Source organism: Cydia pomonella, chromosome 1, assembly GCF_033807575.1.
Source record: "Cydia pomonella isolate Wapato2018A chromosome 1, ilCydPomo1, whole genome shotgun sequence".
Taxonomy (NCBI): Eukaryota; Metazoa; Arthropoda; class Insecta; order Lepidoptera; family Tortricidae; genus Cydia; species Cydia pomonella.
Window position 1 is genome coordinate 19,392,276 of NC_084703.1, and position 25,090 is coordinate 19,417,365.

The window sequence follows — 25,090 nt, forward strand, 5'->3', positions numbered from 1 at the left end:
GCCAATTAAACCCGACAGATTTTAACCACGCATTCCTGAAGTCATACGGAGCAAAAAAATTTATATGAGTTTCGGCCAAATTCGCCAAAAATATTTTTTTTATGCCGAAAAAATAAATTTGCTTTTGCGTTTTCTGCACACGACACGTTATTTATTATTACACCTTGGTGAAAAAAAATCATTACAACGAATAAGTAAAGTTTATTTTTATTTACAGACGAAAATTGCGAGTTTACTTTAAAACTTTAATATCTGTCAGTAGGTATGTCTACTAAACCAAGTCACATAGTGGCAGCGTCACAGCTAAAAAGGCGTTTTTGACTAAGTTATAAAAGAAACAAATTTTCACAGAAATTGTCATTATCTCTAAAACAAGGCCGATTTCAGAAAACATTGTATGACATTTTAGTCTCTAAATGTACAAAAGAATACACCTTTGAAATCTGTCGGGTTTAATTGGCCCACGGTGTATATATATACAAGAATTACTCGTTTAAAGGTATAAGATATTTTACAATCTTCTTCATTGCGCAAATAAACTATAAAAGTACAAAATGGAAGATTTCGTAATGTTTGTTTTAAGTAGGTCCTTATTCATATACATACAACCTGCATCCATGATCTCAACTTTTCTCTGCATTAAATTAGGCTTGAGGTATATAGTAAACAAAGACATTCATGATGTGTTTATTTAATTTTAAGACGCATTTTATAAATATAATAAATACTTACACGTAGGTATTAGGTGTATGTATAGGTAGGTACATATATAACTATTCTACGCTCATGATGCACTGGACGCAAAGCCTTCGTGCCAACTATCATTGTCCCAATAATAAAAAATCGGCCAAGAGCATATCGGGCCATGCTCAGAGTAGGGTTCCGTAGTTACTCTTCTGTCACAATAAGCTAAACTGAAGCTTAAAGTATAGTAGATTATTAACCAAGGGATGAACTGTACGTCTTTTTACTATGAAGGGGAAACTTTTTGCGATAACTCAAAAACAGCTAAACTGATCATGTCCGCTATAGTTTTCATTTAATGTCTTTCTTAAGCTCTACTTCCACGATTTTTTTTCATATTTTTTTGACGTATGGTTCAAAAGTTAGAAGGATTATTTCTTTCGGAGGGATTATCTCCGAATATATTCACTTTATCAAAAAATGTTTGTTGAAGAACCCTATTAGTTTTGAAAGACCTTTCAAACGATATCCCACTCTGTAGGGTTGATGCAAAAAAAATCACCCCCACTTTACGTGTAAGAGAGGTGACCCTAAAAAAATATTTTTTTTTTGAATTTAGTCTACGACTTTGTCGGCTTTATTGATTCATATATCCATGTCAAATTTCAGCTTTCTAGCACTAACGACCACGGAGCAAAGCTTCGGACAGACAGACAGACGGACATGGCGAAACTATAAGGGTTCCTAGTTGACTACGGAACCCTAAAAAGGGTGACAATGACAGAGAGATAAGACTACGCTACGCGACGAAGCGTAAACGATTGGCACGTTGGCTATGCAGCCTGGTCAGTTTAGCCATGCTAGGTAACCATATATCGAATGTTGCCCGGTCCCTTGCGAATAGTGTTTACGCTATACATAAAACAGTCACAGTTCTGAACAGGCCAAATCTGGCTGACAGACTGGCGGACAGCTAACTTAGATTACTACTTATAACTAGGATTAGGGTGGCAACCATTATTTGTCGGTAGGTATTTAACCTCAAAGATATATTTTTTTACCCCTCGTATTAATAATTTCTTTTGTTATTACATAATATTTAATAAATAACAAAATACCAGATACACATGTTCGAGTGGATGCCTGTGTAACATGGGCCTTACTTACATGGAGATTACGAATTTCAAACTTTTCTAAGCTACATAAATACATATACATGTATGTTTATGTACCTAAAGTAATAAGATGATATGGTACTTATGGTAGAGTATTAATGCTCCTTTGAGTCCTTTGATCAGTGATCACACAACAGGTGTCTACAATTTGTCGCTGTTTATACAGCCCCTTCACACTCTGGCGGCTGGTTAGCAAGTTTATTAGCCATCGCCGTTAATATATCTGTTAACCGCGCAAACCTCTGGTTAGGAGTGGTTAACGCCCCGCGTTCGCCCCAAAGAAAATTAATGTGAAATTCAGTTTTGAATAATTCTAATAGGGTCGGGTCCAAGGTGGGCCCCAGGGAAGACATCTCCTGCACCACTGTGCGAGCGTTCCTCTTGAACATGTCCACTTGGTCCGGGAAGTAGCGCGCTGACTCCAGGTGCGCTGCAGTCGCGCTGAAGTCGAAGGCGAGGATGTTCATCAGGCTCGTCGGAAAAGACTCATCTGGTTGCATCAGGCCGCCTCCCTCACCATCTGTAACCAATACCGTACAAGTCTTCGCTTCAAGTATAAGCACCGAATTGAATAATTGATGATTGATTCTAATATTATTCTTACCGAATAAATGAAAACATAGCACCGGCGGTAGAATGTGCGGAGTAGTCGTGTTCGGTGGTAGTGGGTTTGTGCCCTCGTTCATACTTTTAAAACAAGGACGCAGCTTTGCTTCGAACATGAAGGCATTGTCTGTGTAAACACGCCTTAAAATATTCCATGCGTTTTCTAAGCACTCCACCTAAAATTCAATAGTAAATTGTTAAGGGATGAAAGGCGCTCATTTTAGTCCAGGTTTTTTCAATAATCCGAGGCTGAAATTATGCCTTTCACCCGAGTCAAACACGACTTTTCATTTTTAATACGGAGAAAGTGAAATACATGTGTTTAAAAAAACGTGACTATACTTAGGTAGGTACTTTAATAGTATATATTTCTTGAGGGTACATTCAATGCATAATTTAGGTAAAAATATAGTTATTTAAAGAATGGGGAGTTTAAAAAGATCACAACGGAAATTGCGTACCGTAAAGAAAATAAAGTACGTACGTACGTACGTACGTACTTGGAAAGTAAAATGTTCTAGACCAGAAATGAGAATATCTTTTCGGTATTCTTTAAAATTATGTAAACAGCCTTATGTAATAAAGGTATTCCATATTTTTATCGCTGTAATTATTATTCAAAAAATACATATTCGAATATTTACAATTATTTTACATTACGCTCAAATTAAGTTACCTGCGGCATACACAGTCCGAACATGATGGCCGAAAATCCGTAGAGATTCCCGAGTGCAGTTTTTGTTTCGACTGCGAGAAGTATCCAATCGTTGATAGTATCAGCTCTTTGCCTGTCCGTTTGGCAAGTCAATATCGTCACTGCTATCAGTAGCCGAAAGGTTTCAATTCTGCGAACAAAAACAGTCCGTCACACGAGAAATAAAATCGGTAATTAGCGGTCATGTCTATCAAGATAGTTAGGTACCTTTCAATAACATCTAAACGCAGTGATCTTCCCTGAGGCAAAAAACATAATTCTAAGCCAGATGCTGTTTTCTCTAGACCTTCGATCTGTATCGCATCATCGAGCAAAAAGTGCAGGTCCACTTTTGTCATATGATTCGCCAGTATGCGAGGCCCTGATGTTCGTAATAAGAGCTTGATTGTGTGCAAAGTCTCAGATTCCAACGGTTTTGAGAGTCCTGATAATATTATTTGCGACTGGAAGTTCTCAAGGTTGATTCGGGAATCTATGGTATAGTCCAAATTCTCGGATCGCAATAGCCGTGCTTCCGTTAGCTCGTAGTCGAACTGCTGTTTTATCGTTGGAGTTACTACATTGTAATCCGAGTCTATCCTTGACTTATTCGGGTCGCTATGGGCTGAGCTTTGAGTAGAATCCCCGGAGCCATTTCCTGAGTCTGATCCTGACACGTGGTACAGTCTTTGCAATTCCAATCGTCTGTCGTCCGACTTGGGACCATCGTATCTAGCCGGCTTGGCGGGAGGACTAGTAGGAAGATTCACATCCCAGGTGCCTGAACAGGAGTTTGATTCACTCGGAATTTTTTTAACATGTTTCATTGTTTGACTTTGAATGATCCCATCTGCACTTGCGCTCTTCGCTTGATTCGCATGCTGGCTCATGTCAATAGGTGTCAGCGAATGGGAACGTTGCTTTTTGAATGGTGCACGTAATTGCATTCCTGGTTTGGAAGCGAAATGACTGTAGAGACTATACGGGTTGCCATAGCCGGATCCGTCACCCACAGGGGACACAACTGAGTTGGCGTCATCGTTAGGTATATAGTTCGTCAAAGGTACTATTCTGTTAGCCGGGTACTGTATTCTCGCGCCTGACGCTGCAGATATAGGCTTTCCAGAACCCACGTAAGACGTAATCAGATCAGCAACCGTATCATAGGCTTCGTCTTCAAATTGATATTGGTATCTCTCGTAGACAGTTTCTGGATGTACTACAATCTGAAAAAAATACACTCACATTATTTAATTCGTCAAGAGTTAATCAATAAATAGCGAAGGTGATGATCATACCCGCTGGATGACGAAGTGTAGATGCTGGCCGTTGGAGCGGCAGCTGAGCACGTAATTGTCGGGCTGCGACGAGGAGTCGCGCACCAGGAACTCGCGGTCCTGCTGCAGAAGGCTCTCGGCCGCCGCTCGGCTCAGCGCCCCGTGGTACCACCCGTGCGATATTATCTGGTCCGACGGCAACGAAAACTCCCACTCGAGAAGCCCTGATGTTGTCATAGAGTTCATGTCCTGATAAATTGGATTAGCTTTACACCGAGGACACAGACAATTGAAACAATATAATATTTTATATCACTACGGTAGTTATACCCACGTACGCTTATCTACTCGTAATAACCCCGTTAAAAAAAATATAAATACATAAATTAATAATGAATATATCGATTTTGGATATTAATATCTCTTGATGTTGTTACTTATTGAAAATAAATATATTAGTTTTAGAATTATCGAGTTAAAATATTATGTATGCCAGAAACCCATCGCTATATCATGTAGGAAAATATCTTCAAATAACCAAGCTATTCTGAAGATCGAGGGAAACAGTAACCCGCGCGAGTACAAATAGGTACAAACAAACAACACACGACCCTTACCGTTTACTAGTACCTATTATTACAGTCTAATACCTAATAATTAGGACTTTTTAAGTTTTAATATTCGTAAATATATTTGATTAAAATAATTTTTAACAATCCTAGAATAAAAAAATGTGTTTAGACGTATTGCAGGTCACCCTGTATAAGTAATCTAATATTGGATGTCACTCGACATCATGAAATTAACCACTGGTTACTCACCATGATGAATGAATGATGTACTATATTTTGCACAGTATTCTCAAGCAATTCACATTACTAGGCTATTAATTAGATAATATGTAGAACAGCAGCGCAATGTTTTTGCCGGCACGGAGACGGCGCGGGGCGCTTGGGGTGTCGGGATCGATACGCGGGTCGCGCCCGGCGCCCGCCCGGTGCCCGTTACGTTGGCATCACCGTCCGGAAATGCTAACTTCGGGTCTCTGTTTAGCGCATGCGGCATACCTATAGCGTTTTTTAAAAATTGCATATGGGTACGTGATATCAAAGACGATGATTGACTCAAAGACCTTTTGACGTAATAGATACCTAAAATATGGAACAGTTACAGCACCTACCACCACTAACACTAAATAAGTCAAAACCATATAACCATTTATTACAATTAAGTTAATGAGATTCGTCTGCAACTCAAAAACCTCGAAACAGAATCACTGATTAACGATCGTCATGGTACCTGACCTCTAATACGCTACTTAATTCACTAAATCTCTTCATCATTATCGGTCTAGACGTCTTTTAAGAAGTCGGGAACATAGTTACATAAAAAATCCTTCACAAATTGGATGTACCCAGGTTACAATTTCGCTCGCAGTTATAATTTAGCTGCATTTTTTTTCGATTAATTATCACTTATAAACGAATATGAAATTAAAAATATCCACACTTGACGTCTAGTAACACCCTGCGTTTTCTTCAGCATCCTCACGATGACAAAATGATAAGTTAGAATGCTGAGGAAAAAATATGCTAGGTTAGGCTAAACCCCTAAACTTCAGGCCACTGAGATAAACTGCGGATGGACGGACAGACAGACGGACGGATATTGGGGACTATAAGGGTTCCTTGTTATATTAACCCTTTGTATGCTACTGTAAAATTTTGGTTGTTCGAAACACGACCATAATGTTGACATGCTTGTTTATGTAGGGAAGCACAGATCACTGCTAAAGCATACCAAAGGTTAAAAAGAACAACCCTAAAAAGAAAACCTACCTAGACTGCCCAATTAATGTCCCTTTCCTATACTAAACGTTATGCTGAAATGCGTCCATGCTGAAATATTGGTGACAATCGTAGGTACTCATGTGTTCATGTTTTGAAAACATCTCTGTATCTTTAGTGTGTCACGCAATCGCATGTTGACTCTTTTAGCGATACTTAGTACCAACAAGGACGTCCTACCCTCCCTCCCTCCGTACGTACGTTCACTGCTGGACAAAGTACCTAAGTAATTTAATTGAACATACCACAAAGTACAATCTTTAGGGGCAGGAACATTGTGATCTAGCAACGTGGAATGCCCACTTCCACTTTCTTTAATTATGAGTTAGGGCACCGATGATTATTGTTTTTTTGCGAATATCGACATCTCTGAATGTTGTAGCTACTTAATATGGCTTTATTCTCTGTATGTGTTAGTTCCTCGTCACAATATTGATACTCGAGCACAAGCTATAGATTCCAAAAAATAATAATGTTGAGCGTTGCGAGGGTATCAAGGACCATAAGAACTTTGCTAGGTACCGAGTGAAATACAACATTTTTCATCACACCAACACGAATAACACGTTGAAAATACTAGCTGTAAAACATGAATTAAATTGAATGATGAATTCAAAATCATCACTTAAAAATCCTTTCTAGCAGCCACCGAACGGATACAACAAATTTGCTACTAGAGAATAAAACGTTGCTATTTATTTTTGAAGAATAAAGAAAGCCTTTACGAGATAGTGTCGTGAAAATTTTCTTTATTATCCCAGTATTTTTTCCAGCGGATGGCTATTCGTCGACCGACTTCTGCTTCGATTCTTTCTTTGCGCGGTAAAAGTAGTTCTCGACAGGCTTAGATTTCACTAAAATTTGAATAAATAGATGAAGGTTTCAGATTCAGTACCTGAGGATGCAGTAGGTAACTAGTGTTAACCACAAATGAATGGTAAATTAAGAATTTTGGAAACAACTGGTCGTTCTTACAGAAGTAAGTACTTCCCTACCAATTGTTTTAAAACTGTCAGCTAACATTGCATACAGGGAAAGACAAGTCAAACATTGTTTTCAAAACAACGCCTGGATTGTGCTACACTTTCTGTCTGGTCCGAGAGCACAATGGTGGTGGTGCTGAGCCGGAGCAGTTTCCGTAGTATTCTGGGCACTCTATCGCTGTTGCACGCACTAGTGGACATAACTATGTGCCACGAAAAAAGTGAGTAGTCACCTGTACGGTTTCATAATTTTCTTATTGTGAAAAAAAAAACAGGAAAAGTGCGAGTCGGACTCGCCCACCGAGGGTTCCGTACAAATATACTTTTTTTTTCAAATTTGTGGTTTTCAGACTTTTCCTTGTGCTTGTAGTGTAAGACGAATATTACTTGCCAAATTTCATAGTTCTAGGTCAACGGGAAGTAGGTGTTTTATACATTTTGATTCCATGTAGTGTCGAAATATACGTTTTTTGCGGCATAAACGGCCGTATCTTGTTTTACGTTAACTTAGAAGCTTGATTTTTTTACGGCTTCAAGGGACTGTAGACCTGAGTATATGGTTTTAATTTCAACACTTGTATTACAGCACTTAATATAGCTATTGAATAATTACAATAATTTATTTGTAATCGCATTATCTTCAGCTCTTCGAAAGATGGTTCGAAACCAATCCAAAATGGTACAAAGACCTTTTGACGATAAGAGCGGAATGTCAGCATCAGGCATGGCTGGGCATTCATATCTTAACCCGTTAAATATCCACCGAGCGAGTTCCAGCAGAACCGTTCCCGTGAGGAGCCAGCAGCTCCGTCGTGTGTCCCTGGTTCCTTCGGCTATAGATATTACACGCGGAAAATCATTCTCCCGAATTAAGACATCGCAAGCTGAAAAATTACAAACCGTTGAACTTAGATCGGAAAGAAACATATTTTTAAACAGCTCCAAGGTAATGCCTCAAAAGTTTGACTTGTATTCCTTAGAACATAGTAAAAACAAAGGAAATGACTCGACTTGGGAAAATATAAAAGGCATTCGTCGAAAACCATCGCCTTTCTTTCCTGCAGTAGACGATAACAATTTGCAAACAATTGAAGCTCAACCGAAAGAAACGATAGTCATTCCCAATCCTGAAAGTCAAGGGAAGTATGAGACCGACGATACCCTACTTGTAAAAGGAATATTCCGGGCCAAATCGCCAACGATTATAAAACCCAGTGTAAAAGATGAACCAAATGAAAACCGTCAAACAATACCACTGGATTTTGATAGCCAAAATCTTGATTATTTTTTGGAAATAACTACAAATTTACCCAGCACAGTGACTGGTTACAATATGTCAAGTGAGGGATTTGACATATGCGCGTCCATAGAATCAATTAGGTCAAATATTGACGCACAAAAGAAATTTACGGATTTTGATATAGAGGTAATTATTGATACTTATATTATAAAAGTTAAGTTGGTTTTATATATAGTTCAGTAGCCGAGGGAGCATCGTGTATAGGCTGAGATAATGAAATATATCCCTAGTATTATTATTATTTAACATATAATATTATGAATGTGAGAGTATCTGTCTCTCTCTTTCTATCTTTGTGTTACCTCTTTATCACAGTGTGTTAAAACCCTCATTTAGTTTGATTCAGTTTTTATTTGAAATAATAAAAACCGGCCAAGAGCATGTCGGGCCACGCTCAGTGTAGGGTTCCGTAGTTACTATTCCGTCACAATAAGCTGAACTGGAGCTTAAAGTATATTAAATTGTTAACCAAGCGATGAAACGGTACCTTTCACCCGAGTTAAACAAATAGGCATGCATAATCAGTACCTAATTATCTAATTAAAGTAAGTTTTTTTACTATGAAGGGAAATTTTTTGCGATAACTCAAAAACAGCTAAATTGATAATATCCGCTATAGTTTTCATTTAATGTCTTTCTTAAGCTCTACTTCCACGATTTTTTTAAATATTTTTTGGACCTATGGTTCAAAAGTTAGAGGGGGGGGGACACATTTTTTTTCTTTCGGAGCGATTATCTGCGAATATATTCACTTTATCAAAAAATGTTTCTTGAAAACCCCTATTAGTTTTGAAAGACCTTTCCAACGATACCCCACACTCTAGGGTTGAAGCGAAAAAAAATTCAACCCCACTTTACGTGTAGGGGAGGTACCCTAAAAAAAAAATTTTTAGATTTTATTGTATACGACTTTGTCGGCTTTATTGATTTATGCCAAATATGCCATGCCAAATTTCAGCTTTCTAGCACTAACGACCACGGAGCAAAGCCTCGGACAGACAGACAGACAGACAGACAGACGGACATGGCGAAACTATAAGGGTTCCTAGTTGACTACGGAACCCTAAAAAGAGCTCCTCACAAGAGCTTTTTAGTTTGTATAAGGTTTTTATGTTATCAGGTGTCCTAGTTGACCCGGGGTACCTATAGGTGCAGAACATTTAAAAATATTTTTTGTAATAACACTAAGCGGCCTGTTTTACTTCTGTTAAAACACAAGTAAATGAAATGCTTTACCCTTTATACAACTTTTCGTTACTATACCGTGAATAGTTGAGAAGTATAGATAGAAATATATTTTTTTTATGATCTTTAGTTTTATTTTTTTACACCGTAATTCGACCGTATTAGATCGCGATTGCAACACAAAACGCTCGATAAACATGTCTTAATTTATAGAATTAAAATCACGATCTTATTCCATGGAATCTAGGAGCAATGATTATTTTTTCTACTCGTCGACTGTAATGGTTGAATTAAGATTTCGTATACCAAACTGTAATTGGGTTCTTTTGATGTATGGGCCCCCAACTCAACTATAATATTCATTTCGAAACGGTTTAGTCAACTATAATGAAATGGACCAATTACAGCTCGCCGCGGTTAAAAGGACGAAACAAAACAATAGTTCAAATGAATTAATTATTTTAGGTTGTATAGTAGAAACAATCGCTTCATATGTCATAAACGCACATGTGACACCCTTAGTATAGCAACATCCATAGACCACGAAAACCGCTTACCATTGCTTGTTAGTCTCCATAGGCTACGGTGACCAAAATCGAGAAAAAACTCTCTAAAAATTGAATTTAGCAAGGAGCAAGTACCAGGGTCTCATGAGTTACAAGGTGTCGTTGACCACCCCGCCGGGGTCCCGGCGGCCGAGGCGCGTACGAGTATGAAGGTATCGCGGCTGCTCGTGTATCATAAATAGCTGTATACTTTTGGCTTGTTTACCTGTATGATTTTATTAGTTTAAAGTATTATTTTTATTGACTCGTAGAAAAAGTATTGTTTACAATAGGGATATAATCAAGCTTTTCAATCTCGTACCTCACTTTGGCAACTCAGCAAGCTTCGTTGCCAAAACACGGTACTCGACTTAAAAGCTCTCTATTATATCACGATTGTATAAAATACTATTTAATTTTACCCTGGTTATCCGGCCGTAGGGTTGTCACATTTTAAAATCCCCCGGGTGTGTATTTTAAATACTAATTTTGCTTTTTAGGGCAACAGCCTAATATACATATATATATAACTGAAATTATAGAGTAGGTAATAGTAATAATGGAATAATAGATAAGTAGCTTTTTCTCCTCCCGTACTTTTATTTGCCATTTAAAGGGCACGACCCTTCTCTTCCGACACACATCTTTAAAACCCTACCTTATAGTTGTCAAGACAAGTCTTTAGTCTATTCCCCAAAAACGCATTTTTGTATAAGTACACGCAGTATCTTTTTGGCACTTTTCTATACTTCATGTAATGAACACTTAAAGAATATTGTATGAAATATTAATATTATTGAATATTTTATTGTAAGAATATTGTTGCCAACCTTATTTTAAATGTCATCTCTGACAAATAAGTGAACTATAGACAAGTTTTTTTTAATTTCATTCATTCACTTTCCCGCCCGTACCCTCCATTCTTTGCTAATTCTTGAATGTGGTTATTGTGGTTGTCGAATAAAAACTTAACTTTTGTGTAAAAAAACAGTGTGTCTTTCAAGTTAAAATGGATGAAGACGAAAACTTAGTGTCTACGCCTGAAGAAATATCAGTGATGGCCCATGACCCATGAAGTCATGACATGACATGAAAAATATTTGTTAAATTCACAATTTTATTTCAAAGTAAGAGCTTGGTCGTAGAAAAAGTATTGTATGCAACGTTGTTTAACTGAGTCAAAAAATACTCATGGCGTCTTTTCGCCTTTTTTGACCTCTCTTAAACAACGGTTGCATAAAATACTATAATGCTTAAAATTGCATGTATCAATGCCTAAAATGTAATGTTTTTCGTTGAATAGCATGACATTTAAATGTACATCTGGTCTCCCGCGATACAGGCCTAACCTAGTGCGGGGACTCCTGGAAACTATTGTCAACCTAGTTATGCACTAACTCCTAAGAACAACTGCGGTACTTATACTTTTTCTGTGTCCTTTTTTGTGCAATAAAAATATTTTTATCTTATATTCAGGTCTCCAAATATACGTATACATTGAGAGTGTCTAAAAAAATAGTAAAAGATGGACAAAGGGTTTTACTAATTTCATCATTGGTATTGGAATCAGGTAAATCACGAAACTTGCAGCTGATCTTCTTTGAAGTTTACGATTGGATTATTTATGTTTGTATCCGGACCAATATTGGACTATAAACACGTAATCCAGAAGTGAAATAACATAAAACTATGCTACTTTTAACAATTTTAAAAACATTAAATTGAACGAATAAATTATTATTGTACCGACAGCTCCGGTTCTAATGCTAACAAAATCCATTGCAGTGTTCTTTGTTTAATATTGTTAAACTCGAGGGTAGTTCACATGAAGGCGCCATTATTCATAACGTAACGTCATATTGTGTTTAATTTTTTGTTTTGAGAATCCTGTACAGGTATCGCCAGGAGAGTTGAAGTGAATGATTACACGCAATTAGTTAAGTCAAATGCCTTCAAAAACCTTTTTGTTCAATCTTGCAGCTTGCTGTTTAAGTTGCTTTTCGTTACATGACATAGTATGTCATGTCAGCTCTCATGGTGATACCTTAAACTTTAAGGCTTAAAGTGTACCTACTTCTGGTTTTATTAAGGTAGAAGTACTAGTGCTCGACCCTGCACTAGTCACCGACATGGGCACTTTATTTCATGGAAATATAGGTTAAATTTGAAAACTGAAGATTTTTAACTTAATCCTTGTCACTTTGACATAAAGTGCCCATGTCGAGTACTAGTGCAGCGTCGAGCACTAGTACTTCTACCTTATATTGACAGATTTAACTCCTAATTATATTTAATACTTACTCGTATTTGCATACAAATCTCATTTCCTGCCTCTGTTATTACTTGCATTTAGATAAGTCAAATCTTAGTTAGGTACTAAATTTGCTTAATACGGTAACGACAGTTCGTAAATAGTCACAGCGTACATGTTTAAAAATATTACATATAGGTATGCCAATTATAAATATATATCTAATAATGATAAACTATTTAATCCGATTAAAATATATCATATTAATATACAAGTGACAACCCTGAAAGAAATTTTTAAATTGTAATATAAAATATCTTCTGGATTCCACGGAATTAGATTGTGATATTCATTCTATAAATAAAGACATGTTTAATCAAGCGTGATAAAACATAATTTTCACGTCAGCAGCTGGAACAAGGGTAATTTGCTGCTTAAAAACAGTGAGCAAAATCGCATTTTGCTCACTGAGTGAGACAAAATAACATTCAAGTGACCTTCATATTCGAATGTCATTTCAACGTGCGGGGCCTAATACAAGTTCGAAGTATTTGGATTCTATTGACTTTGTCCCTTTCACGTCATTAGCAAAAAGAAAGAGACAAAAAAAGTGCATACGTAATTCAACGATATATTGACGGTTTATAATAGACCCCCGAAATAAGTCAGACCGCATCGTTCCAAAACACCCTACGAGTCATCATTCGTAATAATTAATTAATAAAATAAAAGTTTAAAATTTAATAATAATACCATATTTTACGTATTATACTATACAATCAAAACAATGTACTTATACAAATTTACGTAATTGTTACCCAGTAAATAATTATACTTAACGACTTTTAACGATCTCTACTATAGTTGACAAATAGTAGTATCCGCAATTCGGACCGTATCTTACAAAGTTGTTTTTTAACAAAAAAAGTTGACGATTGAACTGTCAATTGATGTTCGTTAATTCATTACTTTCGTATCATTTTATTGAAATTTCTTTCGTTTTGTTTTATTGCGGTTATTAAAGTTAATTGTTAGAATACCTTCAGAAAACATGAGTGAAATAGTGATGAAGACGGATTACATTTTTTCAGGTTGTATTTTTCGATGGCTGACTGACGTGAAAAATTTTGTGTACTACACGAGATCAAAGTTATATGCATCTCGTGCGCTTTTGAGTCCCTTACTACGCTCAAGATTCTAAATTAGATTCACTCGCTACGCTCGTGAATCTATTATAGGATCTTTCGCTTGCACGGGACTCAAAACGAGCACTCGAAGAAATATCAAACTTTGCTCTCTTGTTGTACAAATAACTATTAACTAATTCAGGCCCGTCAAGTTTTATGAACAAGGGTGTACATTATTCACAGTATAGTAACGAAAATTTGTAAAAGTTAAGCATTTCATTCACATTAATATTATATACTTAAGTATAAACAAAAATAAAATATGCGGCTTAGTTTTATGACTTAAAATTATTATACAATTTTCTGCACCTAAATACCCGGGTCAACTATGACATCAGTACCCCTGGTGTAAATTTATTCGATAGCATGACGTGACGTAGACGTTTGCGTTTAGCCTCATTTTGTATGGGATTTTGAACCAAAATGTCCCGCTTGGCGCGCTGTATATAAATCCCATACAAAATGAGAGTTGACGCAAACGCGTACGTCACGTCACGATATCGCATCAATTTACGCTAGGGGTTCTGGAAACATAAAAACTAGATTTTTTTGCAAACCGGAATACTTGTGATGCGAGTTGCTTAAAGCCATTAGAACTATGCATTTTTCACATTCTGCGCTGATGGTATGAAGATAGTTTGAGGCCTGGATGGGACATAGGATAGTTTTTGTCAATCATCATTCGATGCCGACGCATGCGGGCAGAAGCTAGTTTCCTATAAGCATATGAGGAAGCAGGTTGAATTAATGGAATTAACGGTTTTATTATATTTGACGACCGGTCTGGCCTAGTGGGTAGTGACCTGTGACTGAAGCCCGAATGGTGCAGGGTTCGAATCCCGGTAAGGGCATTTATTTGTGTAATGAACACAAATATTTGTTCCTGAGTCATGGGTGTTTGTTATATGTATATAAGTATTTATTTATTTAATCTTTATTGCACAATACAAAGGTACAAATGGCGGACTTAGTATTTATTTATTTATATACGTATGTATATCGTCGCCTAGTACCCAAGGTACAGTCAACCAATTTGATTCCTAGGCCACTATAGAACCATGCCATAATACTTCTACGACAGTGCTTATTGAGTGATGCGTGTCAAGTATCTAGTAGTTAAAGCGACAAGGTTCTATAGTGGCCTAGAATTCAAATTGGTTGACTGTACAAGCATTGCTTAGTTTGGGGCTAGGTCGATCTGTGTATGATTGTCCCCAAATATTTATTTATTGATTAGTTTAGTTTATGCTTGTGGTTAATTTATACCTATTTTTTTAATTATTGCGATGTTAATATAATCAAATAATGACTTTTCGTACTTTAATATTATTTTGATTATTTTCTTAGCCTTCCTGGATGACGAAACGACATTTTTGGAACAATATTTATAACAGTCGCTATGAATACCTAATGAGAAATTCTAAATGGCCGCCTTTGAAGGTACGTAGTGAGAAAATACGTAGGTACTTACTTTATTTAAATCACTACATTGTACGAGTGTTATTTCCTTTTATACTCGGCTACGGAAGGCCTATGATTTTAGTACATTTTATTCGTGTATGTTTGTGTCGTGTGTTCCATCGCAGAGCCAAAGTATGTTGATATGATGAATGAAGGGATTGTCGTTATGTAGGTTATATTTTAAACGACCTACTGTATACAGTACTTGGAAGAGTTTCCGTAGTCGGGTTATAACAATGTTGTTTTTCTCAAACTTGCAATGAAATGTTGACATGACTTACTTCAAATTAGGTCCGGAAATACTACATAGTGCGATGAGTAAAGATGATATGATTGATATGTAAAGGAATTTCATACAGCCTTACACACCTAAGCCTGTAAGGCAACCTTCTTTTGTTTTTAAACGTCAAATTATGGCACGTCTTGGCATTCAACCATAAAAAACCTATAAGCGAAATTCTGCCATTATGCTTTTTTCCCTTGTTGTGTTTGTTTATTATTATTTCAGGGTTTTTCTAAAGGGGAACGAAAATTTTATTATTATTGCGCTACTACGCACGATTTCTGCATGACTGAAAAGAAAAAACTTTATAGGGCTGTATCTCCTAAACCGTGCGTCGTAGCGCAAAAATAATAAAATTTTCGTTCACCTTTTAATGACCCCAAAGTAATAATAAGAAAACACAAAAAAGAAAGGAAGAAAAATAAAAAAATTAAAGCGTAATGGCGTCTGTCGTAGCGCCAAAATAATCACATTTTTGTTCCCCTTCAATACCCACACAATGAATAACCTATCACTTTAGGACATAAAACAATCATCATCATCATTATCCTATTTTTTAATTATTATTTCATTGCAAGTTTGAGAAATGCACTATACAAGTCTCGACGAGCAACGGGGTTGCCGGCCTCGTATCCCTATGCGACCTCGCTACGCTCGGCCGTCTATATCTACTTGGCCTGCAACCCTTCGTTTTCCGGCCTCTATAGTAATGTACTATTACTGTTTATACTTCCTTGTTTATTTTAAGGTTATTCTAGTACCTCGCTCACATGTTAATACTATTTGGAAGAACACTTTTGAGCATTATAGCAATAACTCTGCCCACAAAATCATTTCTAACATCGTGAAGAAGATGAACTTGTATCCTAACTTAACTTTTACGTGGAATGAAATATCCCATTTAAGTAAATGGTGGAAAACGACCACTCAGAAAAACCGCGCGGTAAGTGTTACTATGCATGCAATCATACTTCTAGGTTTCGCCAGTATAAATGGCCAAACGTAACTGGTACCATAACCCATAATATCTATTTACAGTACATATGGTGCTACTTTCCCGCACGCGTGCGGGAATGAGCACTTTCCGTGCATATGTCGAAACTTTAAAGAGCAATATGTACTGTAAAACGTTGTACGATGCACGTGCGAATAGGTAATTCACAACTCGTTTCGATTTAAAACACTCCCTTAGGTCGTGTTTTAATTTATCACCACTCGTTGTGAATTTCCTATTTTCTGCACTTGTATCGTAAATAACTATTGTATTATGTAAGAGTTCAATAACTATTTGAATGTATTAGTAAAAATAAATTATGGCTTCTGATGTTTTGTATTGTGGAAGAGGTGTAAAGTCTAATGGCGATATTAATAAACGGGCTACAAGCCTCAATTTTGTCTTTATCTGTAATTTTGACTTATGCATTTGTAAGCAAGGGATAAAATATAAATTACCTAACTAATTGCGCTTGTAAAGTTTTATGAATAAGTGGGTAAGAAAGAATCGTGGCCCCGAGTTAGTTAGACTAGTAAACTAGATGGCGCTATACAATACAACGACATGTTTTGTAATAATCTGTTAATTGAATTCTCAAACGTCAGCTTTTGACAACCAGCTGTAAAATTCGTGACATGTTTTTTTTCTTAGGCTTTATTAACGGTTTTCTAAGATCTCTACCTGTAGTTTCGTTAAGTAAAATTAGTGCAATATCCAACTTTACTTGCATCATCTACATTCCCACAGGGTTTTCGAAAATTTATAAAAGGAGGAAGGTTAGAAGTAACCACTGGCGGTTGGGTCGAATCTGACGAAGCAACAACCCATATATTTGGCCTCGTGCATAATCTCATTGAAGGTAAATATGAACAGGGATGGCGGAGTGAATATGGATAATAAAAGCGGCCTAGTGCGAGTCGGACTCGCCCATGAAGGGTTTCGTAGCATTTATGACGTATTAAACAAAACTACTTACTAGATCTCGTTCAAACTAATTTTCGGTGGAAGTTTGCATAGTAATGTGTATAATATATTTTTTTTAGATTTTTCATTCTGTTATTTTAGAAGTTACAGGGGGGGGGGGGGATATACATTTTTCCACTTTGGAAGTGTCTCTCGCGCAAACTATTCAGTTTAGAAAAAAATTATATTCCAAACTGAATATCATTTTTGATGAGCTATCCATACCCCACACGTATGGGTTTGATATTTTTTTTTTTTTTTTAAACTACTTACTAGATCTCGTTCAAACCAATTTTCGGTGGAAGTTTGCATGGTAATGTATATCATATATTTTTTTTACATTTTTCATTCTGTTATTTTAGAAGTTACGGGGGGGGGGGACACATTTTACCACTTTGGAAGTGCCTCTCGCGCAAACTATTCAGTTTAGAAAAAAATTATATTAGAAACCTCAAAATCATTTTTGAAGACCCCACACGTATGGGTATGATGAAAAAAGATTTTTTGAGTTTCAGTTCTAAGTATGGGGAACCACCAAAATTTATTGTTTTTTTTTTCTATTTTCGTGTAAAAATCTTAATGCGGTTTATAGAATACAACTACTTACCAAGTTTGAACAGTATAGCTCTTATAGTTTCGGAAAAAAGTGGCTGTGACATAAACGGACAGACAGACGGACAGGACATGACGAATCTATAAGGGTTCCGTTTTTTGCCATTTGGCTACGGAACCCTAAAAACAGGAATGACATTTACCTGAAATAAAAACTCCCCACTTCAATTGTAAGATTGCATTTAAAAATAATAATAATATGCATCCCGCCAGCCATATTCACCCCGGATGATGGTATTTTTAGGGTTCCGCTATCAATGATATAGTTTTGCTATATCCGTTTGTCTGTCCGTCCGAGGATTTGCTCCGTGATTGTTAGTGCTAAAAAGCTGCAATTCAACAATTTCAACAATATGGTTTATATAAATCAATCATTTTTTTATTATTTTGAAACGTAATAATATACAGCATTACATTTGAGACCAAAGCACTGTACAATTCAGATTATATAATAGGATTACCTACTAGGAAAAACAGATCACAATCAACTTTCGTCCATCACCTCGCATAACCGCAGACACATCTGATACACAGCCGTCCATCGACTTGCAAACATATCACAATCTGGTGCCCATGACAGAAGGGAGTTCAGCAGCCTTAGAGCCCGCACAGCAGGCGAGTTTTTATGTGATACAGTGCGTGTAATTGGGACGGCCAAAAGCTTGTGACTTCGCGGTCGCAGGAGATTTTTTGGGCACAAATGGAATAGCGAGTCTAACAGTTCGTCCTACCAGTTCAGGACAGTCTGTCTCGCCACGTAAAACTCCACATGCTGTCACCAGGAGATTGTAATTGCGTCTGACTGCAAGGGAATTAAAACCTAATGATCCTAACAAATACTTGGTCGGATATAAGAATGGATAGTAAGTATACAACTTCTTATACAAGAACCTAAGAAATGTTTTTTGCACTTTTTCTACGAGAAGGGCGTATGTGATTTCAGCTGGGTTCCAAACAATACTTGCCGCCTCAAGCTTACTCCTCACAAGAGCCGTGTAGAGCAGTTTGATGGCTCTAGGATCGTTAAATTCGCGCACATTCCTGATGACGAAACCAAGTCGCTTATAACAATTGGCAGCTAATCCTTTTATGTGGTCATGAAAAGTAAGAGAGGCGTCGAAGGTAACACCCAGGTCTTTGACAGTTGTTACACGAGCTATGACTTCTGACCCAAGGACATACTGTGCAATTAAAGGTTTTGGCGAGCGAGTATAGGACATGCCGACATTGCCGACAGCAGTAAAAATAAGTTGGGGAAAAAATATTTTACAATAAACCTCCCCTACACGTAAAGTGGTTTTTTTTTCGCTGTAACAATATGGTGTCGGGTATCGTTAGATAGGTCTATCAAAACAAATAGAGTTCCTTTTAAAAAACATTTTTTGAAAAAGTAAATATTTTCTGAAATAATCGCAAAAAATATGAATATTGAGATGGTTTAAAGATTATTATTTTATTGGCCAAGAACGTTTGGTCTATAACCTGCCCCAAAACGGATCCGCCTGCCAATCCTTGCTCGCAGAAGCAATGGGACGAGCCGCTCTGTCAACTAGTTCGGAAAAACCTTTTAGACACGTCAATTAGTTCGACAGACCGAGCTCGTCTCCTTGCGACTGCGGAGTGGGAGTTGGGTCTGTGGCTGCAGGCATTACCCTCTCCAAATATTGGCGCTTTTTTGGATGACAATACCTTCCGGCTGGCAGCTAGCTTACGTTTAGGGGCATCAACTAACCAACCACATCGCTGTCAATGCGGCGCCATGGTGGACATCCTAGGCCACCATGGCCTCTCGTGCGTACGAAGCGCTGGAAGAATCCCCCGCCACGCCAGTATCAATGATGTCATCCATCGGGCCCTTGTTAGTACCAGAGTGCCGGCAGTACTTGAGCCCAGTGGTCTAGCCAGGGACGATGGCAAGCGACCCGACGGAATGACACTGGTGCCTTGGAGAATGGGTCGGCCGCTAGTTTGGGACGCTACATGCGTTGATACCCTGGCACCGTCCCCTGTCCCGAGCACCAAAGTTACCGCTGGCGCTGCGGCATCCTCGGCCGAAAGCCTCAAGCGCCGCAAATATGCAGCACTAGGAAGCAGCTACACGTTTGCGGCGTTTGGCGTTGAAACCTTGGGGCCATGGGGGCCAAGTGCGCGTCGGGTTTTTAAAGATTTGTCGGCGCGCCTAATAGAGGCCTCGGATGACCAGAGGGCTGGCCACTATTTCGCACAGCGTATAAGTATCGCCATACAGCGGGGAAATACGGCCAGCCTTCTAGGCACCTTGCCCATTGACGGCGATTTGGGCCAATATTTTTTTATCTTTAAGTTGTTAGTAAGTTTTATTATGTATGTTTATTTCTTTGTTTTTGGATATTAAAAGTAACTAAATATTATAGAAATCATACAGTCCCGCGATTTTATATAGTGTTTCTAGATTGGGATCCCATGAAGGCAGTTGTAAGTTAAGTTAGGGAACTTAACGGTTATTTTGTTTCTAGGACACCAATGGCTTGCGGAGCACCTGAACTATGCACCAGACGTGGCGTGGCTCACCAACAGTGTCACCCACAGTCCCACACAGGCCTATCTATTGTCTTTGTCGGGCATAACTAAATTAATCTTCACCAATGTTCATTACTCGTGGGAGGAATATTTTGCAGAGTATCAAATAAGTGACTTCGTTTGGGTTCAAAACTGGATCGGTGAAGGGTCTTATTCGTCAGAGCTTAATAAACTATTAAAACAAATAGGACAAGATCGTTACCCCAGCAATTCTGTACTATCACACTACTTACAGTTTAACACGGACGGATTTGGAGCGTGTGGGCCCAATAAACGATTATGTACCACTGATTTTGATTTTTTTAAACATGGGCATGTTTGGCATGTACACGGATACAACGTAAAAGAGAAGTCCGAATTAATTCTCGAGCAATATTCGAAGACCGGGACCCTAACACCCCATAATGTTATTATTGCTCCAATTGGAGGACCCCATCACTTCGCAACTCAAGAGGAGGTTGATTACCAGTACAATAATTACGAAAAAATTGCTGAATTTATCAACGTTAATCGTGATATTTACAAAGCTACTATTGAGTTTGGGACTCCAATAGATTATTTTCATTCAATGTTAAATAGGACTTTAAAGTATCCAAGTTTGAAAGGAGATTTTTTAAATTTTGCCGATGTGGAAAACGGCATCCCGGCGTATTGGACAGGCTATTTCACATCCAGACCTTTACTTAAAATTTTACTAAGGCGTCTACAAGCAACCTTAAGATCTACAGAAATATTGTTTTCATTTGCGCTAGCAGATTCAACAAACGATAGCCAAGATATTGATGCAAATATAATTGGCCTATTAACCAAAAGTAGAGAAACCGTAGCCCGATTATTAGATCGCAACGTAATAGGCGGCACCTTGTCAAGTAATATGCTCCGATACGTGCACGAGAATATTTGGACTACGGTGAAAGACTGCTGGAAAATACAGGAGACCATGGTTAGTTTGTTCACTACAAATAAGACCAGAAGAAACCCTTATTTAAGAAAGTACGTGTATCGAGACGGAGAGTTTATATCAATATTTAAAACTATCAGTCCAGGAGATAACGTGTTAGTGTTTAATTCTTTAAGCCACGAGAGATACGAGATAATAGAACTGTTCACAAAAATACCAAACATCCGAATTATTGACCACAACAAAAAAGATGTCACAGTTCAGGTCAATCCTGTATGGAAGTACAACCCTGAAAATGTTGTAGTTATATCAAAACAATTTTTCAAAATATTTTTTGCCGTTGTTATACCTCCGTTGACAATGGAGCTCTTCAAAGTAAAGGAAACGTCTTTGACAACACTGAATGCAGCCACGATATATTGCGTACATTGCATTGTAGAAGAAGACATGAATAGTGGATTATATTTCCCTTTTACTATTCAGCCTATTGAACAAGGGGATGTTCAGCTGGAAAGTTATAAGCATCGCCTAGTATTTGACGAAACTACTGGGTTTTTAAAAACAGTCGTAGAGAAAGACACCCATATGGAAAAGCAGGTGGTGTTCGATTACGGAGCATTTATAGGATCTTACTTAAATTCTGGAGTGTTTATACTTAACACTAATACGACAAAACCACCAATCCGAGATATATTGAAACCATACAGATCTACAAAAATATTTATAATATTGACTGGACAACTGATCACTGAATTTACTTCAGTATACGGACAACTGCTACACCACACTGTCAAATTATTTAATGTAATTAACAGCCCTTTATCGAGCGCTATTTTCATCGAAAGTAAAGTAGATTTAGACGTATCACCAAGTAACAGAGATGTAGAATTATTTATGTCAATACAAACTGATATTAGTAACGGTAATCCTCCAGAGATCTTTATCGATAATAACGGGTTTCAATACACACCTCGCACTATTAATGTAACTAGACGCATTGAATCTAATGTGTATCCTGTAACGACACTAAGCTACATTCAAGACCGAAAGCAAAGGTTAACTGTTATTACTGACCATGCCCAAGGAGTGACTGTACTGCAAGAGGGACAGATAGTTGTGATGTTAGACAGGAGGGTCCTCTTCGACGACGGCCGGGGGGTCAATGAAGGGCTCGCTGACAGCGGCGCCACATATCAAAGACATTATATCCTACTAGAAAATTTTAGCCGAACTTCGAAGTATTATCCCGTACCCCATTCAAAATCTGTTCAATTACCCAGTTTCAGGGCGAATTATTTGTCCAATACCTTCAATTACGACATAGATATTTTTATGATAGACAAGAATGTGACTGGGTATTGCTTATACGCTATCATTCCTTTAATTAAGGCGACATATCCATGCGACGTGTTTTTACTTAGTTACAGAGCATTTTTGAACGGCATGACTTCAAAACGTTCGTCAAAAAATGTAGGTTTGATGATTTTGCATAGACAAAGTTTCACTTGTCAGATCAATTATGAGTCACTGGTACACTGTGACGTAGATCCTAATCTTTCCATACAGAACATACTTCCAGCCGCAAGAACAGTCTTTAAAACTAATTTAGCGGGTACAAACAAGGGTACACGTTTAAAATATATAAATCTAGAAATGTTCCAGCCAATGGAACTATTAACTTTAAGAATACATTCATGAAACTGTACCAGGTACGCAGCAGTCGGAACTAATGTCTGGAATTGGCATTAGTTCGAAAATTTTAAATACGTTAGGTTAATATTAGGTTAGGTTTTACTATTATTATACAATGTACTCGTTATTTAATGCAGTGCAACAGCAAAGTGTATTATTCATCCAGATCCGAATACCCTCAGGAGTTTAAAATATGGGGGTGAGGTATTAGAGACGATAATTATTTTATTATCTTTGTTATCGATTAACGGTGCCATATTAAACATTTTTTTTTTGTTTTCCTTCATTTTCATTCCTTAAGTATTATTGTATTCTTTGGTATGTATTAGTATTACCTTAAAAAAGGCTAGGCGCCAGTTCAAAGAAATCTTCCTAAGAAAAATCATTTTTAAGACATGATTTTCTGAGTTATTTGAACTCAACAGATTAAACATTAAAGGTACTAAATCCTGTCTTAATAAAAATAATTGTACCTTAGCGTTTTTTCTTAAAAATGAGATCGATAACTTGAAAATCTATAACGCCTGCAAAAGTGTAATAGCAAGCAAAATATAAATGAGTAAAACTTGGAAACCACAAATAAAATGGCTCATATTATAATTGAATATGTATGTACAAAAGAGGTACAAACATTTGGCTTTTATAGAATTGATCAATAACCACGGGAACATAGCGTAATAAAGTACACCCGCCATTCTGACTGTCAGGATGGCGGGTGTACTGTTTTTTTTGGTGATAACATTAAGTACCGTGAGGTACAATTTTTTTTAAAGGACGTACTAAATAGTACAAATTAGGTACAAAAATATGGTATGGTTTTCATTTAATTTTATTTAGGTACACCCGCCATTCTGACTCTCACCTTACGAGGATGTTATATTAAAAAAATAAAACCATAGTTGAGTTAAAATGTTACACCTATACTTAGGGGAACACGTTCTGAGCCCCTAGTGTAAATTTATTTGATAGCGAAACGTGACGTATGCGTTTGCGTTAAGTGTAATTTTGTATGAAATTTTGAGTTTCCAAAACGTCCCGCTTGGCGCGCTGTTTCTAAATCCCATACAAAATTAGACTAAATCACTATCGAATAAATTTACACTAAGTAGGAGCTCTGATTGGAATTAGGTATAAAATTAAAAGAAAAAATGTTGGCATATTAATATAATTAACAAATATACATTAAAGCTTCGTCTTATATTTAAACAGATTTTATAATAATTTATGTGACTGATATATAATGAAAGGCATTAAAACAGATTTTTGTCCGCCGGACACATTTGCTGGGGGCCTAGCCGAGATGATATTCGTTGATAGAAAATGCCAATCAAAACCAATGTAAACTTAAATAAATGTCATATAAGAAAAAGTGACCAAAGCCTCCAGTGCCCCGGGCTGGAATCGAACCACCCTCTGCTATCGCGGCAGGTACCTGAGCCAAAACGAATGTATGGAAATAGGTGACTTTTCGCAGCTTCTGACATCCTGATACATTCTTTTTTTCGTGGCGTTTGTCGATAGACGATTGTCATCTTGGTTAGGCCCCCTGGACAGATCAGATGGACACGCGCCTTTCCCTCATCAGAGAAGGGTCCTTTATGCTCCGTGTGTATAAGGTCCCTTTCTGGTGGAAAGGTCCATAACCGCCCTTCCCTGATGGAAAGCCACACATGTATCTTAACGTATAACCCTAGCTTTTGTGGGTTAAAAAGGGCACAGAAAGTACCACTTTTTAAGAGCGTTTTCACGTTTTCTGATCCGATATAAGACGTCGGTTGATCCTTGGAGAATCTCAGGTGTTAGAGAATGCCATATGTCGTCAAGGTCTTACGTTTTTGTATTAAAGCTTTCTTTTAAACAATAGTACATAGTACAACTACCCCAGGTAAGT

The 25,090-nt window shown here is 37.4% G+C and overlaps 2 protein-coding genes across 4 annotated transcripts; one reads left to right on the forward strand and one right to left on the reverse strand.

Moving 5' to 3' along the window:
• Positions 1–671: 671 nt before the first annotated feature.
• On the reverse strand, positions 672–5,856 carry LOC133526918 (breast cancer anti-estrogen resistance protein 3 homolog). 2 transcript variants are annotated; one of them, XM_061863785.1, is made up of 6 exons: positions 5,258–5,852; positions 4,458–4,685; positions 3,388–4,385; positions 3,142–3,310; positions 2,464–2,641; positions 672–2,379 (listed from the first exon to the last, which is right to left on the reverse strand). In XM_061863785.1, exons 1-6 carry the CDS (start codon positions 5,258–5,260, stop codon positions 2,018–2,020), a joined length of 1,938 nt encoding a protein of 645 aa, XP_061719769.1. In that variant the 5' UTR covers positions 5,261–5,852; the 3' UTR covers positions 672–2,017. The 2 variants fall into 2 exon arrangements, with proteins under 2 accessions (XP_061719769.1, XP_061719760.1); XM_061863776.1 differs by having other exon boundaries at positions 672–2,641; positions 5,258–5,856.
• A 680-nt stretch (positions 5,857–6,536) lies between these two features.
• LOC133526820 (alpha-mannosidase 2-like) lies at positions 6,537–24,405 on the forward strand. Of its 2 annotated transcripts, XM_061863621.1 has the most exons (6): positions 6,542–7,487; positions 7,911–8,692; positions 15,082–15,174; positions 16,227–16,421; positions 17,220–17,331; positions 20,543–24,405. In XM_061863621.1, the coding sequence occupies exons 1-6, from the start codon at positions 7,391–7,393 to the stop codon at positions 23,203–23,205; spliced, it is 3,942 nt and encodes a 1,313-aa protein (XP_061719605.1). In that variant the 5' UTR covers positions 6,542–7,390; the 3' UTR covers positions 23,206–24,405. The 2 variants fall into 2 exon arrangements, with proteins under 2 accessions (XP_061719612.1, XP_061719605.1); XM_061863628.1 differs by having other exon boundaries at positions 6,537–7,487; positions 17,220–20,662.
• Positions 24,406–25,090: the final 685 nt, after the last annotated feature.

Coding starts and splice junctions, on each gene's coding strand:
- LOC133526820 (XM_061863621.1), top strand. CDS start 7,391: ATGGTGGTGGTGCTGAGCCGGAGCAGTTTCCGTAGTATTCTGGGCACT. Junction 15,175..16,226: donor CTAAATGGCCGCCTTTGAAG/GTACGTAGTGAG, acceptor GTTTATTTTAAG/GTTATTCTAGTACCTCGCTC. Junction 17,332..20,542: donor CGTGCATAATCTCATTGAAG/GTAAATATGAAC, acceptor TTTTGTTTCTAG/GACACCAATGGCTTGCGGAG.
- LOC133526918 (XM_061863776.1), bottom strand. Junction 4,386..4,457: donor TACACTTCGTCATCCAGCGG/GTATGATCATCA, acceptor TATTTTTTTCAG/ATTGTAGTACATCCAGAAAC. Junction 3,311..3,387: donor CGTTTAGATGTTATTGAAAG/GTACCTAACTAT, acceptor TTTTGTTCGCAG/AATTGAAACCTTTCGGCTAC.